At 51.9% G+C, this 19,708-nt stretch overlaps 2 protein-coding genes across 6 annotated transcripts; one reads left to right on the top strand and one right to left on the bottom strand.

Moving 5' to 3' along the window:
- Nucleotides 1–748: 748 nt before the first annotated feature.
- LOC149911663 (RANBP2-like and GRIP domain-containing protein 8) lies at nt 749–6,872 on the bottom strand. Its single transcript, XM_090133417.1, has 6 exons — nt 6,767–6,872; nt 5,647–5,740; nt 3,005–3,116; nt 2,517–2,673; nt 1,543–1,773; nt 749–1,161 (listed from the first exon to the last, which is right to left on the bottom strand). The coding sequence occupies exons 3-6, from the start codon at nt 3,046–3,048 to the stop codon at nt 1,057–1,059; spliced, it is 537 nt and encodes a 178-aa protein (XP_089989543.1). The 5' UTR covers nt 3,049–3,116; nt 5,647–5,740; nt 6,767–6,872; the 3' UTR covers nt 749–1,056.
- Nucleotides 6,872–17,839, top strand: LOC149911662 (uncharacterized). Of its 5 annotated transcripts, none has more exons than XM_090133415.1 (8): nt 6,872–7,578; nt 9,313–11,266; nt 11,854–11,919; nt 12,261–12,320; nt 12,870–12,941; nt 13,317–13,409; nt 13,836–13,983; nt 14,256–17,839. In XM_090133415.1, the coding sequence occupies exons 2-8, from the start codon at nt 11,080–11,082 to the stop codon at nt 14,416–14,418; spliced, it is 789 nt and encodes a 262-aa protein (XP_089989541.1). In that variant the 5' UTR covers nt 6,872–7,578; nt 9,313–11,079; the 3' UTR covers nt 14,419–17,839. The 5 variants fall into 5 exon arrangements, with proteins under 5 accessions (XP_089989541.1, XP_089989539.1, XP_089989538.1 ...); XM_090133413.1 differs by having other exon boundaries at nt 8,175–11,266; XM_090133412.1 differs by having other exon boundaries at nt 6,872–8,308; nt 8,425–11,266.
- Nucleotides 17,840–19,708: the final 1,869 nt, after the last annotated feature.

Raw genomic sequence — 19,708 nt, 5'->3', positions numbered from 1 at the left:
GACGCCTTTTGTTCCCCTTGAGCCCTGGGCAGGCTTCGGGGCGAAAACCAAGAGGAGAAAGAGGGCAGCGGCTGTTCCCCCGGACTGCTCCGTACATTGGTTTACTCTGTGCTAGAAAGGCTGGAGCTGCTTGCAGCGGCTCTGGACGCCTCACTCGTGGGATGGATGCATTGCTGTGCAACTTCCCCATGGCTGGGAGAGGTTCTTCAGATCCTCCCTGCAAACGGGGCTCCCCAGTGACTGCGGATCTGGCTGATGGTAAAGTGCTGGGGCTATTGGTCGTGGATCTTTCTTCACCACTGTGCTCACGTGGCAATGAGTAGGCCCACTGCCTTGCTTATTCCCTTTACTGCTAAGCTTCTCTTTTGGCTATAGACACTGCCAATATGACTTTGGTTTTATTTTGTCATAGGCAGTAAAATAAGCCTATCCCAAAGACGTTGGTGTCTTTGTTGCAGCTGTTGAGCCCACCGATTGGCACAGCAGCATTAACACATGATGGGCACGTAACTTGGACATCAGGAACGTGACTTCAAAGGCTTCAAAGCATCGGGAATGTCTCCTTTGGAGAGAGACTGAGAGGTTTGGGCTTGTTGAGCCCGGAGAACAGAAGGCTCATGGGAGACCGTGTGGCTGCCTTTCAGTACACGGGGCCTCACAGATCACCCTTGCTGAGGGTGAGCACTATTCCCTCATTGAGGACATTGATGAAGATGTTGAACAAGACCGGACCCAGCACCGACCCCTGAGGAACACCGCTGGTTACAGGTCTCCAACCGGACTCTGCACCGCCAACGACGACCCTCTGCACTCTGCCAGTCAGCCAGTTCTCAACCCACCTCACTGTCCACTCATCTGTCCACACTTCCTCAGCTTTGTCATAAGGATGTTGTGGGAGACGGTATCAAACGCCTTGCTGAAAGCAAGGTAGACTACATGCACTACATCCACCCAGCCAGTGACAACATTGTAGAAGGCTACCAGGTTGGTCAAGCATGCCCTCCCCCTTGCTGATTACTCCTGATAACCTCCTTTTCTTCCAGTAAAGAACAAACTTCATTTTAATAAAGCTAGAATGAGCCAGTAGATGACTGCTCTTGATAGCTCCCCAATTCTTTGTATTAAGTTCCAAGTCCTGTCCTGCGCTGATTTGAGGCATTCCTAAAGAATAAAGTTCATCAGAGGATGAGGAACCACCATCTTTCTGTGAAGGCAAGGACATTACTTCTCCAGGACACACTGCTACCTAACCCAGGATCACAGCTGAGGCATTAACATATCCTTCAGCAGTAAAGTTCCAGGAACTCTTTGAACAGTTCTCCCCCTGATGGAGCTGCTATATCCAGCTTAGACTTGAAGTAAGAAAATAAGCAAGGTTTAACTTTAGGAAGAAAATCCCCATTAAACAATTGGCTTCAGTAGACTTTCATTTGGAAAAGTTAAATCACTTGAGCAATAGCTGTCAGTGGAACAAAAATAACAGACTATGACCAGTTTTGAGGATATGGAAGATTATGACAGGATCAAAAGATGGTTAAGTACCTCAAGTGTCTTTACGACACAGGAGTACCATTCCAAGCTTGTCTCCAGAGGTATTTTCTTCTCTGCCTCCTGAACATGGAGCACAGCATCTCGTAACTTATTGCGTGAGCGGTACAGTGCAACAAGTCTGATGTTAAGGTAGACGTCATCGGGTCTCACACGGAGTTCAGCTTGAGTCACATAAAAGAGCTCATTCCAGCCATCTTCGACTTTATATTCTTGAAACTTCTCCTATTAAACATCAAGGCAACGTATTAATATATTTTTTTTCCACATCAGCCTTTTCAACAACCACATTACCTGACAGTTTGCTCACCTCCGCTACACAGACTACAGACTTGCTGGAATTACTCCAACATCTTAGAAACGAGATAACAGGGGAAAAAACTTCACTGTGCCTCTCGTAGATGCCAAGTTAAGACTGTCAGACTATCTGAGACAGAGACAGCACACCTTGTTACAGAATAGCTGGTCCAAATAAGACAACAGAAAGCTAACAGAAGCCTCTGAGAACCTCTGTGTCCCTGCAGCTGTGCTACATAAAAATAAGTGCCAAAGTGACACTGCATAACTGATGAAAGCATTTACACTGTAGTTGAGAATGACAGCACTTCCTACATTCTGCATTTTTAAACTCAAAAAACTAAAAAGCAGCTTAGGCAATACTTGATGTGTCTGTTGCGACTATCTAAACTCAACTTCTTGGATATTATTGCTAACACAGTTTCCCCACATTTTTGAACACCTCAACCTTAAAACGCATGAGAAAGCTCAGAGCTGCAATTTTCAAGCAAGCTAGACAAAAACATCAGACAGCAAAGAAATTAACATGTAATAGATTCATGCTAAACTAATGCTAAACTAATTTAGCCAAGGAAATATTGTGAGATGACTAGATGGCATGCTAGAAGCACCCAGTCAGATACGGAAAGTTTCTTCAAGGCACAGAGCAGAGATGAGAAGCTGGAATTTACCTTCAATCTGAGAGCAGCAGGATTCCTGGGGAGCAGCCTGGCAGCTTCCTCAACCCAGTATTTTGCTCTTCCATCACTGGTGTCTTTATTGCAGAATAGCTCCACAATCTTCAGCACCAGATCCTTCTGTATTGGGTTCTGGAGATTACCATCATCCCTGCTTGGCAATTCCACAGCAGGCACAGACCCTTAGTCCAAAGGGCAATGGGAAGACTATCATAGCAGTTACCACAAAGATCAAGTCAGGACACAAAAGAAAGAATCAACTGGAAAATAAATAAATAAAAGCTGAAGCCAATTCTACCAAAAAAAGAATCCTTTCTTAAGTACATCATAGACAGATTTGGCAATGCAAAATGTACATCATACAATTTGTCCACAACACATTTTCTCTCTGAGCTTAAGGAATGCACAGCACAGATGCATTTTAAAAGTCCATTTACAAAGGAAGAAAGCTGGTCATTACAGGGGGTCAGTGGATCGCTTACCTTGTAACACCCAACAGCTTTTTCTGTGTTGTCCTGAGCTTCATAAATTTGTCCAAGAAACCTGTGTGCCCTGGGATCTCTCTCTTGGACACTGAGATAAGTAGATATGTATCTACAGAGCGAGAAAACCCAGAAAGATCAATACTCCTCAATAATACAAGTCCCCCCACACCGTGCAGCTAAAGCTAAAGGGAATTTAATCTGTCAAATGGAAAGCAGGGCTATATTTAGTTCTAGATGCTTGACCTAGACCTTCCTGTGAGGAACAACATTATTTTTACACGTACCAATGCTACTTACTTGTCAGCAAGTACTGAGTTCTGAGCAGCAGCTCACAGAACCAGATGCATCATATGATGAAATAAAAGCCACTTCAACTCCATGATTTCTTTGGTATTATATAACTAATGCAGTTGCTCCTTTAGAAGGATTTCAGTGGCACCCAATCCTTCCATTTACTGTTACCTTAAAAAGGCATGATCGTGATCTTGATTTCTCTACTTCAGCTGGCTTTTCTATTACACTTTCAAGAACAGATCAACCACATACATCAACACGTATTACCTTTTAGCAAGTTCATACTCTTTTATTTCAAAATACAGCTTAGCACAGATGAATCCTTTCAACCATTTCTGAATGGAAAACGAAAACAAACACGACAGGCACATGTCAGATGTACAGTACGTTTGAAGCAACTGAACAGGAAGAGCCCTCTTTTCAGCAACGCATAACAGTGCTAACAGTTAATTACCAGCCCACTTCTTGTATTCAAGCCTTTGTTTCTGAAAGAGACAGGATTAAGAAAGGAATCTTGTTTCCAATAACGGGCAGAAGCTACCAAAGGAAAACTGAGGCCATTAGCGAAGCAAGCGACTGATCTTTATACTTGGGACATTTCACAAACACTTCTGACTAAAGAAATCAGAAGAATGGGGTCTGCTACAGCTGAGCTTTTTGTTATTGCTGCTGTTGCAATACAACAGTGTTGCAGGAGAAAACAAATCCTACAAACTAAGAGTGAAGATGTTACCCCAGCTCCTCCTGCTGGTGCTTCTGCCATCTTCCCCTCCTGCCGGCTCTGCCTTCTGCTTTGCTTTTTGTATTTTCACTTTTGTTTCCTCCTCCTACCCCTCCATAGATACCTTTGGAGACTTACGTTTCACCTTTCACTCACACAGTGCGTGCTGTGAAGTTATCTTGGGCTGATAACATCAGAAATAGACTACTGCATCCAAAAAGCATTTTCTACCTGCATGAAGGAGCTAGAGAACTAGGAAGTGACAAGCAAAAACTTCACGGCAGACGTAAACTAAATAACGTGAAACAAGTCTCTGCAGTCTAAGTACGCCTGAAGTTCATCTCCAACCCTCTTCCCACCCCAAAATACGGGGGGAAGTTATTCACGCAAGTCTCCTGAGTTTCAGTCTGTGTTCTGAAGTAAAACAAGGACACGCTGACATTCATCAGAGCAGAGTCATGCTTGACATCTCCTTGTAAACAGGGTTGAAAAGAAACTTCATCAGACACGCTGGCAGCCTTGAAAGACCCTCCCTTCCAAAATCAGCACAACAAGAAAACCAGTCACTATTTCCACCATTGACTGTGCTAGACAGTGAGTTGTAAGCATCACTGCAAAGATGAAACCAAACCACAGAACTTGGCCTCGAGTGCAACAAGAAGCGAAGCAATGGTTTTTGTTGAGCCCAACAGGAATCTCAGAACGGTTGAAGAGCATCTCTGAATTTGGCAGCGGTGCGCTCCACACTGCATAGTCTAAACAGCACCCAAGTCAGCTCAACAAAGCCACAGGAGAACTTTGTTGCTGTTGGAAAAGCTCAAAATGAAGATGCACGCTGCCTCACCCCAAGACCCTGCAGCAGAACAGCAGCCCGCGTGCATTCACGCTCTGCAGCACACTGCTGAATCTGCTGCCTCTGCAATAGAACCCACTCACAGCAGCAGAGCAGCACCTTTGGGGATTAAATAGCTCCCACTAACTGCACTGGTTGGCTCTCTATGATCTGTGCACCATTTCCAGATCGCAGGGAATCATCTGGCTGCCAGGTACAGCAGCAAAACTACACTGGCCCAGCTCTCCCTCTCTTTTTCCTGACCTTCCACAGCGCTGTCACACAGACAGGAATATCAACCACACAGCACGTGAAAGAAAACCAGAAGCTTAGGAACACCTGTCCCCTGTTTGGGCTCTTCAGTTCCACAAAACGCAGGGATCTGTACGGACTGACAGCACTGGGCTCCTCGTAACTCTACCGAGGGCTCACCAGTTTGAAGAGCGCACAGCCCTGGCAAACCATCTTCCCAACAAGTCAGCTCTGTGCCCTCCCACACAGCCGCTTCCCTCAGCTTCCACTCCCCCTGCCATCCGACCTCAAAGTCAGGGTGGGGAGCCTTGCTCACAAGGGAACTTTGCTGCAATGTCTGTTACCTGACTAAGCATGTTGCCGGGGCTCTGGGCGCTCAGTCTTGCCAAAGAGGCCCGTGCTACACCAAAACAGATGGCACAGCTCTTTCTGCTCCTCCTTGAACCCTGGACAGGGTATTCAGGAAGAAAACCGAGAGGAGAAAAGGAAAACGGATGTTCCACCTGACTGCTGCCTACCCTAGTACTCTGCAGACCTCACCTCCGGGGTGGACACATCGCCGTATGAGTTCCCAACTGCTGGGACAGCTTCTCCAGATCCTTCCTGCAACCGGGACTCCCCAGCCACTGTGAATCTGGATGACGATAAAGGAGTAGGGCAACTGGTGATGCATCTTTCTTAATCACTATCACTATGCTACATGTCATTATATTATGACGTGGTAATGATTAGACTCGCTGCACTGCTTATTTTCTTTCCTGCTAAGCTTATCTTTTCACTTTAGGGCACTGCTTTGTTTTTGTATTGTTTTGAAATTGACAATAAAATAAGCTTATGCCTTCCTTCGTGTCTACGTCCTTCCTGCTGACCCAGTCAATAGGCAAAAAAAAGATAAAAAATAAAACGTAAGTGAAGGTAAGGTCGGACAAGGGAAGTTAAGGAAACGGGGAAGGGGAGGGAACAGGGAAGGGGAGTGAAGGGAAAAAATAATAAAAATCTCTCTGGAGGAAGACCAACATCTTAAAAGCATGCCCAGAAGGATACAAGGGAATTTGCAAACCAGACCAAAGTTCTCGAGTCCTTACCCTGGTGTTCTCTGAGGCTCCTACCCACCATTAAAACTCATCAACATGAAATATCTCCAGAAACAAGCAAACAATAACCAACCAACCAAACCAAAAACCCATACCATGTATTTTGGGGTGGTGCCATTCAGAACGGCAGTTTGGGATATTCCATACTGACTATTTATGAAAAAGAGAAGGTGAACTACATTGGGGTATCTCCCTTACATTTCAGATACTCAATGAGAAAATCTGCACAACATGAGAAAGAAAAGGAAAGGAAAAGGAAAAAGGGAAAGGGGAAAGGAAAAGGAAAAGGAAAGGGAAAAGGAAAAGGAAAAAAAGGAAAGAAAGGAAAAGGGAAAGAAAAAGGGAAAGGGAAAGGAAAAGTGAAAGGGAAAAAAGACCTTGCTCTTAGTGCCTAGAGAGGATGTTCCACAGTACATCTGCAGGCTTTCTGGACAGCAGGTTTTATCTTGAAATGACTACTTTCCCTCTGCTGAACAGAAACATCCATTTGTTTCAGAAGTTCTTCAGTTCTACAAAGTTCCCAGAAATCACTGATTGCAGCCCTCCTTTTACTTTGGGTCTTTTACCTCAATCTTTACAGACGTCACAGAGACACAAAGCACGGCTGAACAGATTTCATGTTGGGTTGCGGTTGGATCTGATGACCTTGGAGCTCTTTTCCAACCTGAGCAATTCTATGGTTCTATGATCCCGTATCCATTCCAAGTCCACCCCATACCCAGAGCCCATCCCATACGCATCCCATTGCCCAATATCCCATCCCATATCCATCCCATATCCACATCCCCACATCCCAATCCCAAATCTCACATTCCAATCCCACATTCAACATCCCAACCCCACGTCCCGACCCCACATCCTACATCCCACATCCCAATTCCAAATCTCATTCCCAGTCCCTCCTCCCGAGCCCATCACCCACCTGTCCATCTCATTCCCTCATCCCAGTCGCAATCCCACAGCCCCGATCCCATCCCCTATGGCAACAGAGAGCACCCCGAGGCCCCCCCACAGCCGCTCTGCCCCGCCCCCGGCCTCTCATTGGTCAGGGGCAGTTCCGGCCCGTTCGTGCCTCTCATTGGCCAGCGGCAGCTCCGGCCTCTCACTGGTCAGGGGCAGTTCCGGTCCGTTCGTGCCTCTCATCGGTCAGCGGCAGCGCCGCCGGCTCCGATTGGCTGAGGCGCAGTGCGCGGGAAAGGCCGTTGGCAGCCGGCTCTCCCCTCAGGTGGTGCCGGTCCCACAGCCGCTGCGCGCCGGAGCTGTCCGGGCAGCACCGAGACGGAACTGCGGCACGACGGGAGCGGTGCTGAGGACAGCGGCGCCGGAGCCGGGAGGGACGGAGAGCGCCGCCGGGCCGGGGAGGGAACCCTGCGCGGCCGTAAGCCACCTCCGTGTGGGGTGAGGGGCTGGGAGTGGGACTGGGATGTGGGGATGTGGATGGAGACAGGATGGGATGTGGGGAAGTGGGATATGTACGGGACGGGCTGTGGCTGTGGGATGGATGTGGGATCAATATGGAGCTCTGGGGAGCTCCGGGAGAGATACAGGGGCTGAAGGGAAGTAGAGGGGGCTAGGAAGCTGTGGGGAGCTGGGAGGGCCGTGGGGGGGCAGGGGGCTACAGAAGGCTGCTGGGGTATAGGGAGGCACACGGGGCTGGAGTGGGCTGTGGTACGGGATTGGGGTATATGGGGCTCTAGGGGTGGGTCTAGGGGGATTTGGGGCAATGGAGGGCGGTGAGGGGCTTAGGGGGGACACGGTGCTATAGGGAGCATTGGGGGGGTTGGGAAGGGGCTCAGAGGGGCTGGGGAGAGCTATGGGGAGGGATATAGGGGGCTGGGGGAGGATATAAGAGAATGTGGTTGTACAGATGTCTGTAGGGGGCAAATAGGTGGGCTAGAAGGGGATATCACAGAATTGCCAGGGTTGGAAGGGACCTCGAGGATCATGAATCTCCAACCCTCCTACCACATGCAGGGCCACCAACCTCCACATTTCACACTAGACCAGGCTACCCAGGGCCCCATCCAATCTGGCCTTGAACACCTCCAGGGACGGGGCATCCACAACCTCTTTGGGCAGCTGTTCCAGCCTGTTCCACCACTCTCTCTGTAAAGAATTTCCCCCTGACATCCAACCTAAATCTCCCCTCCCTCAACTTCAAACCATTTCCCCTCGTCCTGCAGTTTTCTACCCTTTCCAAGAGTTGATTCCCCTCCTGTTGTAGGCTCCCTTTAGGTGCTGAAATGCTGCAATGAGGTCACCCCGCAGCCTTCTTTTCTCCAGGCTGAACAAGCCCAGCTCCCTCAGCCTGTCCTCATAAGGGAGGTGCTCCAGTCCCCTGATCATCTTTGTGGCCCTCCTCTGGACCCTCTCCAACAGCTCCCTGTCTTTCTTGTACTGGGGGCTCCAGACGTGGTCGCAGTACTGCAGATGGGGCCTCACAAGAGCAGTGTAGAGGGGTACAATCACCTCCCTGTCCCTGCTGGCCACCCCTCTTTTGATGGAGCCCAGGATATCATTTGCCTTCCGAGCCACAAGGGCACACTGCTGGCTCATATTAAGTTTTTCATCTATCAAGACCCCCAGGATATGGGGCTAGAGGGAGCAGTGGGAGGGCTGTGGGTGTGATATGGAGAAACAGGCGCGATAGGGGTCTGCAGAGAGGTATAGGTGGGACATATGAGGTTATAAAAGGCTGTAGGGGAGCTCTAGGGGGCTTGTGTAGACTATAGTAAAGTATAGGGGAATATGGGGCTATCGGGGGGCTATAGGGTAATGTGGGGAGAAGAGGCACTGGTAAAGGCCCATATACAGAAACGATAAGGGGGATAAAGGGGGCCAACAGATGGATATAAAGTAACATCAGGAGGCTGAAAAAAAAAAAAAAAAAACAAGTAAGAAAAGATAAAAAGATTAAAACAGAAAAACCAACCAAGAAACAAACAAGCAACAAAAAAGAAACAGGGAGGACTGTGAGGAAAATAGAAAAGAGGAAAAAAGAGAATAAGAAGTAAAAAGTAATGCGTGTAAATGTAGAGAAAGCAGGTAGGAAAGCTAACCGTAGCAGAGCAAAGGAAAGCAAGACAAAGAATGAAAAAATGCAACCCGGCAGGAATGGAGGAGTGTGGGAAGAGCTGAGCCCCGGCCTGGCACAGGAGCTGCACGGCAGGAGAAGAAGCTGAGCCCAAAGGTAAGAGGAGCTCCTTGGGGATTTTTGTGGGCTTGAAGCAAAGCTGAGAAGCCGTGCCCGGGAGGAGGTGTGGGTAGCTCCAGGCCACCTTGCTGTCTCCCCAAGAGATGCGGGCTGTGGGCTAGGCAGTGGGCAGGAGTGCTGGCCAGAAGCAAGCATCTGTGTGGAGAAAGGCAAAGGGCGGAGGAGGTTGAAGGGGAGCTACCAGGCATGGGCTTGCTCAGCAAGGGGAGCAGAAGCCTGAAGGGCACGAGAAGGGAATAGAGAAGGGCAGGCAGTAGGCGTTAAGTTGCGAGCAGAGCTGAGAGGCACTTGTCAGAGCAGCAAGCGGAGCAGGCAAGTGTTGAGATTTGGCTTGAGTAGCAGGAAAAGCCAAGAGCATGAATAAGAAGGAAGTGAGGAGAAGGTAAGTGAAGGGCAGGCGAGGTAATGGTAGGCTAAGGAAGGGAGAAGGGGAGGGGTAAGGGAGGTGAGGGTAAGGGAGAAAAGGAGAGTAGGGGGATGGGGAGGGTAGGGGATGGGAGCAGAGGAGGGGAGGGGGGGTTTGAGGGGAGGGTTAAAGGAAAACGTATGATTAAAATCAGAAAAAATAAGAGAGAAAGAAAAATGAGAAAAAAAATGAGGAAAAAATGAGAAAAACAAGAGGGAAAAAAAAAGAAAAAAAGATTAAAGGAAATGAGAAAAAGAGGAAAAAAAGAGAAAAAGAAAAAAGAAAAAAGAGAAAAGAAAAAAAAGATGAAAAATAGAAAAAAGAAAAAGGAAAGAGACAAAATAGAGAAAAGAAAAAAGAATATATAATAAAAATAAGAAAGAAAGATAAAAAGAAGAGAAAACAGAAAAAATGAAAAAAAAGCAAAAAAAAATTAAGAAAGATAAAAGAAGAGAAAAGAAAAAAGAGAAAAAAGTATTTAATGTTAGAAAAGAGAAAAAAGAAAAATGAAAAAGAAAAAAATAAAAAGAGAAAAAAGAGAAAATAAAAGAAGAGAGAGAAAATAATATATGAAAAGAGAAAAAAGGACTAAAAGAAGAAAAGAGAAGAAAGGCAAAGAGAATAGAAGAAAAAAGCCAAGTAAAAAGTAAAGAATATGAGCTAAGAAAAGAATGGCTGGCAATAAATATGGAGAGAGCAATGCATAGCATTGCAAAGGAAAGCAAGGCAAGAGAATCAGAAGAGCAGGAGAGGTAAGTTTGGCATAAGGCAAGGGGGAAGGGGAGGGGAAAGGGAGAAAAGAGGGGGAAGGGGAGGGGAGGGGAAGCGAAGGGGGGGAGGAGAGGGGAGAGGAGAGGAAGGAGAAAATGAGAGAGGTAGGGGTGATGGGAGGGGAGAGTGGATGGGGTGGGAGGGTTGAAGGAGAAATGTCACTGAAGAACCGGCTTCTGTTTTGGCATTAAAAGAGAAAAGTGAATCTCTAGATTTGCACAAAGCAGTAAAAACAACACTGAAGTGATTTTCTTTCTCCTTTGACAGCGTCTCTGTCTCTTTAATGTCGCTTCCCAGCCGAGCCATTCCACACTTCCGTGCTGTCCATGTGACATCAGTGGTCTCCTGCTGCTCTAGATGCCTGGGAATCCTCCCCCAGCACGACAGCGCACACAGCAAGCCCAGGGGGAAGCTGGCCCTGGTGGCGGAACAGATGTCATCGTGGGGACGTGGGGTCACAACGCCCCGCCTGGTGCCATGAGCTCACAATGCTCAGCGTGTGCCCCAGGCGTTCTGTGCCGCCCAGCAGCACTCGCTGTGGCTGCAGCGGTGGTGGTGGCAGCATGGCACGAGTGTGGGGGGCCACGGCCCCCGCCCGCCTTGCTCTCCTCCTCCTCCTGACGGCCACGTGTTCCCAGGAGACTTGTGCCGCTCCGTGGCGAGCGCCAGCAGCAGGTGGGTGGGCAGAGACAGGGCCACAACCGAGTGGCGGCGAGGGCGAGAGCTCCGGGCTCTTGTCCCCGTGTGCCGCGCTGCCCTGGGGCTGCCTTCTGTGGGGGTGTTGGGATGGGGGGGACGGGCAGCAGCGCAGGAGCCAGGCGAGGGCGTGAGGAAGCAGTGCTCTGCAGGGCTGGCTCCAGCCGTGCCGGGCCGTGGCTCTGCTGCTGGCTGAGCACGCTCTTTGGCCGGGGCTGACCTAGGGGGAGCTCAGAAGATGTGTGCTGGGAAAAGCGGGAGCATTTCTGCTCCGGCTTCCTGGTGCTCCCCATAGATGAATCCTGGTTCCCAGCAGAGACCCCCGGCTGGAGCCCAGTTTGCTCTAGGTGTCTTTTCTTGGTGTGCTCGTCCACACAGTCCCGGAGGGGTGTTGCACGTGGCCTGGAGAGCTTCGGAAAGCTGCCCAGTGCCAGGCTCCAGATCACCCTGTAGCTTTGGCAGTCACGGCCTGAGTCTGCCATCCCATTAGCTGAGCCCTCCCCCACCACTAAGGGAGGAGATCACAACATGCCATGGGAACATCCCTCTTCTGTTCTTGATTCTAGATGATGGTGCTCCATATCCGGACAATGGGATGAAGGCTGCTTTTGTGTCTCAGGGGAAACCCAGAGGTAAGTTGTGAGTGTCTGCTTCCTTGAAGGCAGAAAAGTTAGTGCCGTCATAGTTTATTTGGGTACTCAGGAACCTCCAAGGGTCTTTCAAGTCTCTTTGTGCCTCAAAGGCTGTACACAGATCAGTCCTGAGTATTTCTTTATTTGGAGAGTTGTCACATATCTGTGGGAAGGCAGCCCTTGCCACTCTTTGGAGGAGAGAACCTATACGTTTGCTGTTTGGGCCATGTCATTCCCTGACCTGCAGCCAGTCCTCGCAGGTCACTGCAGAAAAAAACCCCAGGCCCCAAGGTGCAGTGGAAGCTCTCCTCACCTGTGTCTGATCACATCTGTGCCTGCAGGTCCTCTTGGTGAATTACCAAAGCAGAGTCCTGTTCCTGAGCCTGGGCTGGATGCCAGAGGTAAGTCACCAGCCTTCATCTCACGCTCTCTGCTCATATGTGGTTGTGGTAGTTCAGGAAGGGTTCAGCTTTTCACTGCCCGGTGATTTCTCCTGCACGAGAAGCCTGGGTGCCAGCCAACTGCCCACCTCTCCAGCTTGGCAACTTTCAACCCAAGTCTGAGTGCCACGTCATCAGCTGAGCCCCTTCCAGTCACTGCAGGTCCCTAAGGAAGAGAGAGATCACAACACACAATGGGAATGTTTCTCATTACAGCTGCGCCTATAAGCAGTGTCTTGCCAAAGGCTCAGCATAATCTGCTCCATAAGCCTCCTGTGGGGCTATCCCAAAGGAAAGGGATCTTCCCTTCCCCTTCCAGCCCCTTCCCTTCTGCAGACAGTTCCGCACACGGTTCCTTCTTGGACTGGCACGGTGCTGCTGCAGGCACCCAGCAGCTATTTGCCAGATGCTGCTGTGTAGCAGGCAGAGAAGAGTGCTGTGGAGCTGGCATTGCAGTCTAAACAAGTACCTGGCCATGTCTGACAGGAGCTGCTCTGTGTTTGTGTACAGGTGCGGGTGGAGTCGAATGGTCTCCAGCTTCCCAGCCGAGCTCAAGGACAGAAGCCCCAGCAACTCGTATTGGTATGCCATGAGTTTTTGCTTCCTTTGAGAGATGCCAGCTCACAGTCCTAATGTCAGCCGGGCATGTCTGCAAGCGTGAGTGAGAATGCACAGCTGCATGTGCGTACCCTGTCCTCACATGATCCCCTGGCACCATCTGCTCTTCAGTGATGCCCTTGTGCAGTTGTGTAGATTGCAGTGTGTGGTGGGAAGTTCTCCTCATGCTTTGGGTGCAGAATTGCCTCCAGGGAAGGCTGTGCCAAATTCTCGGCTGCTTCCTGTGCTGGAGCCCCACAGGCATCCCAGGGTGGCTGTTGTCTTTGTTGACTTCACCGAAAAGACCGCTCAGTTCAATACTTTGTTTCTCTAAGATTTATCTTAATGCTTTCTGTTAAGGTCCTGGGGGATGGAAAGTGGCATGGGAAGATGGAAAATATTCCAAGAGACTGTCCCATTTACTAATGAAAATCATGAAGAAGGCAGCACGTGGTGAGTGTATTTCTGTCTATACCCTGATTAAACAGATCCACACGCTCTCCTGCTCTAGTGAGATTTGTTTAGTCAGACAACTACCCAGCCTCAGGAGGCAATGGTGGGCAAGTGCAAAAGGAGTCTTAGAGCACGATGGAGAAGAAGGAGCAAATCCATGGCCCAGGAAGGTCTGGACCGTGGCAGAGCCAGAGTGTAAACAAAGCTGAGAGGCCAAAAAGAGGTTCCCTAAGGCGCTGCCTTGATGTGCAGTGCCTTAGGGAGTTCCCTTTGCTTCGCTGGAATCAGGGAAGCATTGCAGCCCAAGGATTTTCACATGTTCCTGGAGGCCAACAAAGTGAAAGACAACATTTTTGGCCATGTCAGACCTCTCGTGAGACTGCCAGTAGGGCACAAGACACAGCAGTGAGCACATTGTTCCTCCAGGTGTGGAAGATGAAGGACGTGCAAACGCCACAGAAGATCAAGTTTTACTGAAGTACTGCCTGGCACTGACTGCAGCTTTCCTGGTTTCCATGCTGGCAGCCATGCTAACATGCTGTCTGCTTATCCGGCGATGGAGGCAGAGAAACCAGTGAGTTGTTGTTCACCCCCACCCCCATCCTGCCCAACTCTTTACTGTAGGGCTGCTGTGAGCCAGGAGGCACTTGTAGTTCCAGCAGCACAGAGGCCGGTTAGTTGTTGGCTAACGTGGTCTGAGATTTACGCTATCAGATGTTTGAATTGGCACGGCCGTTCCTGCAGCCCGTTCTTAGTGCTGGGCCTGAGACAGGCTGAGAGCTGAGGGCGGCTCTTTGCCATTGAGGAAGGAGAGCAGGGGCCCTCAGCACGTTCCTCTCTCCACAGGCGCCTCGCTGCAGCTGATGGAGCCCAGCACGATGTCTGCGGCCACAGTTTGCCCTCGTCCTGCTCTCCTCAAGGGGCCTGGCAGATGGACATGATGCCAACGGCGGTGACCACCTGCCCACCAGCCGGATGGCACCACCAGGGCGGCCCCTGCCAGACCTGACAGCAGCCGGGCTCAGCTGCCCCCGTCACGGGCCCCACAGCCCACCAGCCCAGGCTCTGCAGCCCGGGGGGCATCAACACCACCCCCCACCCCCCACCGCCATCTTTTAGGGGACGGGAGGAACCCGCTTGGCTTGGAAGCTTGTGCTCATCGGCCGGCACCCAAACAACGGCACCCTGGCGGATGAGCAACAGGCCCAGCAGCCCCCCAGCCGCCCTGGGCATCAAGACCACCCCCCATCCCCCACCACCATCCTTCGGGGGTCGGGAGTGGTCCCTCAGGGTGTCAGCCTGGGGGCAGCCACATCCTCAGGGAAGCCTGAGAGGCCTGGCAGCCCCCAGCACCACCTCTGCCTTCGCTCTCCCCTCCAGCATCCATCAGGGGATGGAAGCGAGCCCAGCAGTGTGTAGACTTGGGGACATTGTCCAACCGACAGACAACCGCTGCCTTGGGAAAGCCAACTGGCCCAGCAGCCCCCCATCCCCCTGGGCATCATCACCACCCTCCCACTCCCCTCCACCATCCTTCAGGAGGTGGGAGCGGCCCCCCTAGGTTGTCAGTTTGGGGGCATTGCCCAACACCCAGAAAACCACCCAGAATGCCAGGGGGAAGCATATCAGGCCCTGCAGCCCCCAGCCCCCCCAACACCACCTCTGCCCTCACACTCCTCTCCACCATCCATCAAGAGGTGGGAGCGGCCCCCTCAGGGGGATCATGTAACACCTGTAAAAAAAACTGTCTGGGGGAAGTATGACAGGCACAGCAGCCCCCTGACTCCCGCCCCTTCCCCCCCCAGCATCACTTCTGCCCTCCCACTTCTCCACCATCAGTCAGGAGCTGGGAGCACCCCGTGTGTGGGTTTGGGGACATCATCTGACAGCCAGAGAACCACAGCTGGCATCAACTGGGGCTTTCTAGGCTGTGCTGTACCAATAAATAGAAAGTACCATCACAATTGTCCACGCTGTTGTCATGTCACTACCTGACCCACGAGCAGACCTTGTGTGCCACTTGGCATTGGCAGACAGCCACTGTCGTGTGGGAATGGCTTTGAACTCCAAGAGTGGAAACTGAGGTTGATGTGTAGAGAAATCCCTCCCCCAGAGGCAGCGAGGCCCTGGCCCAGGCTGCCCAGAGGCTGCGGGTGCCCTACGTCCCGGCTCGGGCAGGGGACAAGGGTGGCAGTGCATTATGCAAAAGCATCAGTGCTTCTGCGTGAGCTTTACCGGACAGCAGGCAATCATTTGCTCTGCAATAGGAACCAAGCAAGAACTATGAGCACATTTCCTGCCTCCTCTACTTCATTTTGCTTTGTGGGCTGGGCCGAGAATCTGAACGTGGAGAGAGACGGGAGGAAGGCAGTGCTGCAAGCCTCGTATGCCTGCTGTCACTGCTCGCTCTGTGACTGCAGTCGCCTTAGCAGAGGCACAGTCCGTTGTGCTACCAGCAGCGCCCAGCTGCCACGATAGCACCCTGCAGCTCCTCTCCAGCACCTGCCCTAGGCCACTGATTTCTCAGCATCCTCCAGGAGGTGCAACATTCCCCCATTTCAGCTCTCAGCACTGCTGCACTCCTCAGGAGCTGTGGCCACAACCAAAGCAGCCGTCAGCTGTAAAAGCATCCCGGTCCTCTGCAAGAGGACACAGTGCTCCTGTTCCGACAGCTTCCCTCAGCAGCCCAGCGCTGAAATGCTTTGTGGGGTTCCTTTGAGCAAGCTGCTGAGGACAGAGGCAGTCACATCAGCTGCCTATACATTAACTGGGAGCTGTTTTTATGTTCATCCCTGGTCAACACATCAGAGGGTTCTTTCTTTAACATCCTTATTATACCTTTTTAACTGAGTATGACTGTTTTCTAAAAAAGTTTTCAGCACTACAAATAATGATATTCAAAACATCTATATGGAATATAGATATTCCAAATGAATTAAAATTAAAAGGGAGGAAGGGAGGAAGGCAGGAAGGCAGGAAACAAGAAGCTGCTTCCTTCAAAAGTCGGAGTATTCTGACGAGGAGAAAACAGCAAAACTAAGCCTGCCATCACCACGTCATTGCCATCAGGGCTCCAACTAAGGCAGCCAGCTGAGCAGGGAAGAACTTCCATTAGATGCTGCTCAGTGACGGCACCCAGAATGAAGCAGCAAGGATGTTACGAGTAGGAGACTGCAGCACCATTTAGCAATCCCCACCTACTAATATTTATTATAACAGTTAGCTCAAAAATCCAGATTGTTTGTAATTACTGTTTTTAATTAGAAGACAACCTTGCAGCTGTGAATCTTTATCACTGGACTGTGAGATATTTCTGGCAGTGAATTCTCTCTTTGTACCATTGGTTTTGTAGCAGTCATTGTTAGGCTTGCCTTGCTATTCCTCTGGGTTCTCTGTACACGTCCCTTTCTGAAACTGTACTTCTCACTGGGGAAACCCCCTGACAACCTTTCCTCTTCTCCTTTAGACTGGACATAAGGAAGAAGTCTGTTACGATAAGAGTGGCACTGGTGCAGGGACACTGAGGGACCCTGGGGATCTCTGGAGCCCTGAGCACTGGGGATGGATGGGATGGAGGGCACCATCCCTGCCCCATTCCAGGGGGACCAGTGCCACCCCAGACCTTCCCTCGTGCTTTGTGGGGCTGTGCAGAGGAGGAGGGTCTCAAGGTGTCCTAGGGATGGCCCAGGGTCACTGTGCAGATGGGGCAGGGGCTGTGGCTGCTGTCCCCAGGGGACCCACGTCCTGCCCTGGGCTGCTGCCAGCCCTTCTCCTGCCCAAAATCCTGAGGCACAAACCCTGCTGGGACAAAATCCTCAGATGGAAAACAAAGATCTGAAGAGCAATGCCCTGATACCACTGCCCAACACAGATGGATAAGCTGCTTCATTAACAAGTCCAGCTTTTACAGCGGGGCTGGCAGCATCTGTGCTGCTGTTCACCTGCAGTCAGGAATGTCACACTGCCTTTTTTTCAACCCACATTTTCACAAAAGAGCATCAACTTCTGATATTTGTTCTGCAAACTGGGGAAGAGTAACCCGCAGAATGCTAACTGCTGCAGAGGACAGGTTGGAAGACAGCCGCTCCACGCGCCCATCGTGCCACAGCAGCTCCTTGCTGGATGTGCCTGGCATAACTGGTTGGCTCCTGACAGCAATCCCTCACAGTGGGGAGGAAAGCAGCACTTGCACAGCTGGGTTTAAGAGCGCTAACCAAGCTCAGCTAAAATGCTCAAGGGAGACTGTCTTCAAGCACGGTCACAGGATGCGTTTGTTATACTGAGGACTAAAGGAGATCACTTCAGATTGACATCAGGGAGGAGACGGGGTAAAACTCCCCGCTGGCCCACACTTCAGGATCTGTGGCATGTTTTTCTGCACAGCTGCCGTTTCTAAATTTGGAAAGAGACAGTAAAACATACCTGGAAAGAGTTGAGAAGTCAGGGTCTCCGTAGCTACAGAGAGATGTTGGATGCTTCTTTCTGTGGGAATGTTTGTGGAAAAGTGACTTTAGGTAGCTTAAATCTCTGCCTTCTGACACAAGAGCAAAATGGAGCCAGGAATGTATTCTTACTTCCATAATAAGAGTGTCAAAAGGAAACACCCTGAGACTTCTTGTAGGGGTGTCCATTTGCTGTCTCCCAAAAACCAGTCGGGAGAAAGGCACAAGAGGGGTGTGCCCTGCTCAAGTTCCCGGGGTCCTCTCCACAGGGACTGCCCGCACTGTTGGAAAGAGCTGGCTTCACTCTCTCTTCAAGTGCCTCGATCCCCAAAATCTCCTTTTGGAAAGGAAAAAGGAACCCTAAGGAAAGAACCTGCAAGTGAAAAACAGTGAGGAAGAAGCATTTTCCCAGCATTCTTCTGCTGTGCAGTTTAGACTCTCGGGCAGGGCAATGTCTCGAAACCAGCTGGTTACAAGGACTGTCCCCAAAATACACCCAGCTCCTGTACAGCTGCCATGATTTCTGACAGCAAGCGTTCTCCATCTCCTCAATAGTTACGCGCCTTGAAGCACATGGCTGGTGTTCCTGTCCTGAAGAAAACTCCCTCTGTCCCGAGGCCCCACCCACGGCCCGCCCCCTGCCGCGCTCCTCCCACCAACAGCGCAGCGCAACGCCGCACCGCCCCCGGGCTCTCATTGGTCAGGTGCCGGACCGTCCCGCCCCCGGGCTCTCATTGGTCAGGTGCCGGACCGTCCCAGCCCCGGGTTCTCATTGGTCAGGTGCCGGTCCGTCCCGCCCCCTGGCTCTCGCTGGGCACGTGCCGATCCGTTCCGCCCCCGGGCTCTCGTTGGTCAGCGGCAGCGGCGCCGGCTCCGATTGGCTGAGGCGCGGCGCGCGGGAACGGCCGTTGGCAGCTGGCTCAGAGCTCTTCACCCCTCAGACGGCGGCGCTCCCGCAGCCCGGGCCGCCCCGCACCGCCGCTGCGCGCCGGAGCTGTCCGGGCAGCACCGAGACGGAACTTGAGCTTCCCCTGAGACGTTCCCCAGCATGTCTCAGCAGGGAGACGGACGCAGTTCCCATCGCTGCTTTGCACGTGGAAAGGTTTTCGCCCCGAAGCCTGCCCAGGGCTCAAGGGGAACAAAAGGCGTCGTGCTGTCAATCTTGCTGTAGCACGGGCCTCTTTGGCAAGACTGTCTGCCCAGCCCCCCCGCGTCGGGCTTCGTCGGGTAACGAACTCAGCAGCAAAGCGCCGTGACTTCCTCTGCCTGCCCTGGAGCCGCAGCCCGAGAGCTTTCCGGCCCCCGGCCTCCCTCTCCCTGGTCAGCGCCAGCGCCGCCAGCTTTCTTCTCGGACAGACGTGAATACAGAAAACGGCAGTCGAGTCCTCCGCCTGCGGGGCAGCGGCTCAGCACGGCGCTGCTGACCGTTCGAGCCGAGCCGAGCCGGAACCGAAGGCGGCCGCCCGACTCTGCCGGGCTCGAACGCGTCTCGATCGGCGGGGTCGGTCCCTCTCTTTCGGGGCTGCCCGGCTCGGCCAGGAGCCGCTCCCGGACACCGGGCGTCCCGCCGCTCGCAGTCAGCCGCCGGTTCTCAGCCGGCGGCGCCCCGCCGCGACGCCGACTCCGGAGGACGGCTCCGTTCTGACGCGGGACGGACGGGGCCCCGAGGCGCGGGGCGGGCGGCGGCGGGGACGCGGGGCGGCGGAGCGCCGCTTTCCCGGCACGGAATCCCGCGGCCGCCATTGGCGGAGAGCCCGCGCTCGGCCCCGCCTCTCCCGCTCTCCTATTGGTCGGCCCGCGGAACGGGGCGGGCGCTCCCGGCGGGGTCGTTTGCGCCCGCGGTCGCGCCGTCATTGC

The sequence above is a fragment of the Phasianus colchicus genome, unplaced genomic scaffold, assembly GCF_987193195.1.
Source record: "Phasianus colchicus unplaced genomic scaffold, bPhaCol1.hap1.1 HAP1_SCAFFOLD_60, whole genome shotgun sequence".
Classification (NCBI taxonomy): Eukaryota; Metazoa; Chordata; class Aves; order Galliformes; family Phasianidae; genus Phasianus; species Phasianus colchicus.
This window is presented reverse-complemented; position numbering and strand designations above follow the sequence as displayed.